This window comes from Egretta garzetta, unplaced genomic scaffold, assembly GCF_000687185.1.
Source record: "Egretta garzetta isolate BGI_Z169 unplaced genomic scaffold, ASM68718v1 scaffold67, whole genome shotgun sequence".
Lineage (NCBI taxonomy): Eukaryota > Metazoa > Chordata > Aves > Pelecaniformes > Ardeidae > Egretta > Egretta garzetta.
The window spans coordinates 219,806-224,061 of record NW_009260340.1 but is presented as its reverse complement, the minus strand read 5'-3'; the positions used below and the strand labels follow the sequence as shown (position 1 = coordinate 224,061).

Sequence of the window (4,256 nt, the reverse complement as noted above, 5' to 3'; positions counted from 1 at the left end):
GGAGCACATGGTGGGTGGCAGCCGCTACCACCCAAGCACGGGACTCCCGGTGCTCCCAGCCAGCAGCAAAGGCAGCACCTCCTTCACCCAGCAGTCAGATCCCCCTGTGGTCCTGCCTTTTGTCCTGAGACACTTTGTGTTTGTGCTCAGTATCTCTTCTGCCGCTTGCAAACATGCTGCGTGCCTGACGGGAGCTCAGGTAATGAGCAGGAGCTCAAAAGCAGTTAGCACAGTGTGTCCCCCCCAGGCAGAAGGAATCCCAGGCTCTGCAAGTCGGCTGCCGCACTGGTGAGAGCTCAGTGCTGCTGGATTCCACTGAACTTTTCAAAAAGGGAAGGGGAAGAGACAGAGCAAAGGAAAATTGTGAAGAAAACTCATGAGGAGGAAAATGCAGACCAAAAAAAAAAAGTGAAAGGGAATTTGTTTGACGAATATTTATTAAGATAGCCAAAAAACCCTGAGACTTGGCAGCCCAGCAGAGGATAACTCTCACTGCAAGACATCCAGGCTTCAGTGGCAAAGCAAAAGCATTAAAACCAAACTAGCAACAAGTAACAAAGAAGTAAGGGATGCAGACAGACCTCCACGAGTTAGAGTTGAGGAATGTAGAAAGCTGTAAGGGCAGGATCTGTCCCTGCAAGCCCAAGTATTTGGAAGTATTGTAGGAAAAAGCCTCACACCAGTATAACCACCCCAGACAGGAGAGTGAAGAACTACAGATGCTCTGCAGAAGCAGCAGACGGCTCAGGACACTTTTGCTTTGCAGCTGGAGTGAAGCAGGACAGCATCCTCCAGCCCCAGAGGGATCCTGGGACACAGCATCAGCAACCAAAGGAGCCCCTCAGGGGGCAGCGGTGGGCAATGAAGATTTCCAGGTCGGCAGGTTCACAGCAGCCCCCACCAGAGTCCTGCAAGACGCGGGTGAGGGGGGCTCTGACCGCTACTCATTTCTAGCAAGGCAGTTTGAGAGGCCTCAAACCCATCGTGCCAACCTTCAGAGGAACCTGCAGAATGGCCCAGGTGAGTACGCTGTGATCGGTTTGATCCCAGTCCTGGACAAAACAGGGGAAAAGCTGATCCAAAGTTCACCTGATAAGGAAGGGCTCCAGGGGGAAGACAGCTAGGGCTAAGCAACGCGGCTGTGGAGAAAACATGCTGTGAAATCATCTCCTTTTATCGACAGATGAAATTACAGCCATGAGTGACAAATGTAATGGGGACATTCTTGCAACCGTCTTCTCAAAAACCACCATAATGTCACCAAAGTGTAGGAGGAAGAGGATGGTTTCTAGAGGCATCCCACAGAGCACAAGACATGGTGTCCAGCCCTAATCCTGGCCACCCCAAACACCCCTCTCCCCATCCCAAAGTGTAAAATCATCACCGACGGGACTCGCGGGAGGTTGGTGAGTGGTGAAGAGCGACAAGGACAACCATAAAGCCACGGGGGAAGCTGGGGCCGGGCCAGCAAAACATGTTTTAAATAAACCAAAGCCAAGGAGTCAAGTTGTACTCACAGGAGCAAAAACCTCTGCCCACAGCCCGAGGGAGCGTCCCCCACACAGCAAGGAGGCGGGGAAGGGCTGGGTGGGCAGAGGGGACACTGCGCAGCGCTGGCAGCCGGTACACCAAACCAGGCAGAGGTGAGCCACAGCCCCGGGGAGGGGGGCACAGAGCAGGAGCGACGGCAGAAAGGCAGCATTCCACACCAGCCTTCCGCTCCCCCACTCCCTCCCAAAATGGGTCTTGGCAAAATTGAAATTGCATTGCTCCAGGTTTTTCCAGTGAAATAGAAAAAGAAGAAGAAGAAAAAACAAAATCTTCCTTTTTGGTTGAACAAAACATTTCCTTCTACCCAACACAAAGCACTCTGCTTCTCCTTCCAGGTCTCTGATAAAAGCAAAAGAAAGGACGGCGCTGCCTGCAAAAGTGGCACTGGAGAGTGGGAGATGCCACGCTGCTGGGCCAGCTCCATGGAGCCAGAGAGGGAAAACATAAACCACGTGTAGCTTTGTAGTCTGGCAGGTACTTATGGCTTGGTGGCCAAACCCAAGGGAAGACAAGAGGAACCCTTCCAGAAATACCCTCTGGCGTAAGAATCAGTCCCCTCTTGAGGGGTGGGTTTGTGCCTTCTCTTGTGCTCGACAAAACAACTGCTCCTCCCTACTTCGGTGGGCAAAGAGCTCAAAACAGTTTTGCTGAAGACTGATGGGCAAATTCAGCCGAAGGCTCCCAAACCTGAAGAATTCCGCTCAGCTGTGATAACTCCTTGCTGTGCCACCAGTGACGTTGCTCTCCCAGTATCCTTTTAAAAAACCTGAGCTGGATGCAGTACTTTTTGTCAGGGAGACTCCAGAGAGGAGCCCCAGAAGTTATTCACAACAGGCAGAACAGATCCTAACAGTGCCCTCTGCGGAGCCGCCCAGCTTATCAACAGCAAAATCAATAAAAATCAATCAATTCACAGGGAGGAAATTCCCGGGCACTACAAGATCCATTATCCTAGCAGAAATTCACTTTCTCCTACCAAACGCAGCCCCAAGGTCTGTCCCTGCCACCTCCCACGAGCACTGGCTCACCTGTGCCGTTGGCCGTGCCGTTGGCCATGCTGGCGTGCTGCGTGCTCTTGGCCTCCTGCCGGTGCCGGCTCCGGGCGCTGGGACTTTGCTCTCCGCTCCCCGTGTTTTGCCTGGCCACTCCAGCTGCATGTCGGTGCGTCCTGCAAGGGAAAGAAACACGGGAGGTGAAACACACCGCTGGCCTCGCAAAGAAAAGCCCACTCCTGCCTTTTTGCCTCCGTCCTGTGCTAGTTCTCCCCCAGCACAACTATCTGTCTCCCCCGAGAAGGGCCAGGATGCAGCCACGTGCCTCTGCTCCTCCAGCAGAGCCCTGAACTTCATGCTGCTTACTTGGACCTGCCAGCGTGCCCACGGGTGCTGGCACCCGCCTGCCGGTGGTGGAGTAACCTGGGTGCCAAAGACCTTGCTTTTGTTTGCGGGTGCTCACCCCAGCTGCCCCAGGTGCTGAGGAACAGCCCCGGGCACCCCTGGCCAGAAACCCACCCGCAGCACCAAGCCGTCAGGGCCCCCAGCAGTTTGCTCCTTTCTCCCCTGCAATAAAGCTCCCAGGAGAGATCCCACACCAGCACCAGCTCCTGCACCACAGCACCGCATCAGGCACCGGTGGGAGCCCTCACCATGTCCCCCGCCCGGCTACAAGCTTTGCACAAAAGCAGGTGAGAAAGGTGCAAGTGTTTGCCATTGCCGGGCAGCCGTGGCCTCTGGCTAAGGAGGGAACAAGCAGCCGGGAAAGACAGGAGCTTAAATCATGGCACAGGTTGTGACCACCTCCAACGCAGCTGCTTCATCTCTCAGGGGGGGTCTTTTCTTTGTGCCACGCTGGAATTCCCTTGCCACCGCATCCCCTTCAGCAAGCTCTCCCCCCCCCGACCCCGACCACCCGGAACCCCTGAGGCAGCTCAAAGGCATTCACAAATTCAGGGTTTTCAGGCTGATTAGGGAGCCTGGTTGTTACTGCAAGTGGGGAGGGGGACGGGGGGATGCTGCCTTCCCGCATCCAGGGGCCAGAGGCAGAGCCCGGCCACCTCCGCCCAGGATCCCTGCCCAGGGCAGCAACCGCAGAGGGCGAGGACCGCAGGGATTGGGAAGCCTGTTTGCCCCAGCCAAGTTCTCCCCTTAAAAGGGCAAAACCCACAAACTGTCCCCACATCTCGGGGCTGGAGCTGGGAAGGGACAGCAGCTTGGCAGCAGCAGGGCACGGCGTCAGTCATGCCACCCTCACCAGCTCCAGCAAGCCCTCAGTTCCTCCCACTCGCTCCAGAGCCACTCTCCTTGGGGAGCAGCTCACAACAGCGGGCAGAGGAAGGGCTGGGATCAGGAGGAGACATGGGAAAGCAGGAGATGGTTGTTGAAAATAGATCAGATAAGAGCCACGGGCAGAGCAGCCTGTGACCAGGAGTTGCCAAAGCCGCTTCAGCCAGCCACGGACCTTCCCAGGAGGGCAGCCCCACACAGGGGCTCCTTGAGGCATGCTTCAGACAGTGAACTTGCCCCAAAAACCCTGGCTACCCCAGGACACCACTACATGCTGGGGGATTGCTTCGGCCGCCAGCACCTGGGGACTCGGAGCGGGCGCAGACAGGGCTCCTCTTCCCTCGGTCAGGAGGTGAAGGTTGCCCCTCGCTGCCCATCCGAGGGGCTCAGTGAGGCACACCGGCACCACACACCCCCTGAAAG

The 4,256-nt window shown here is 56.2% G+C and overlaps 1 protein-coding gene across 1 annotated transcript in view; it reads right to left on the bottom strand.

The window, feature by feature from the left end:
• Positions 1 to 4,256, bottom strand: part of WWP2 (WW domain containing E3 ubiquitin protein ligase 2) — a 45,876-nt gene that overhangs the window by 29,121 nt on the left and 12,499 nt on the right. The window contains exons 6-7 of the mRNA XM_035898039.1: positions 2,580 to 2,719; positions 902 to 1,052 (exon numbers count right to left, since the gene is read on the bottom strand). Of these exons, the coding sequence (XP_035753932.1) occupies positions 902 to 1,052; positions 2,580 to 2,719 (291 nt within the window). The remainder of the gene's footprint in view (positions 1 to 901; positions 1,053 to 2,579; positions 2,720 to 4,256) is intronic.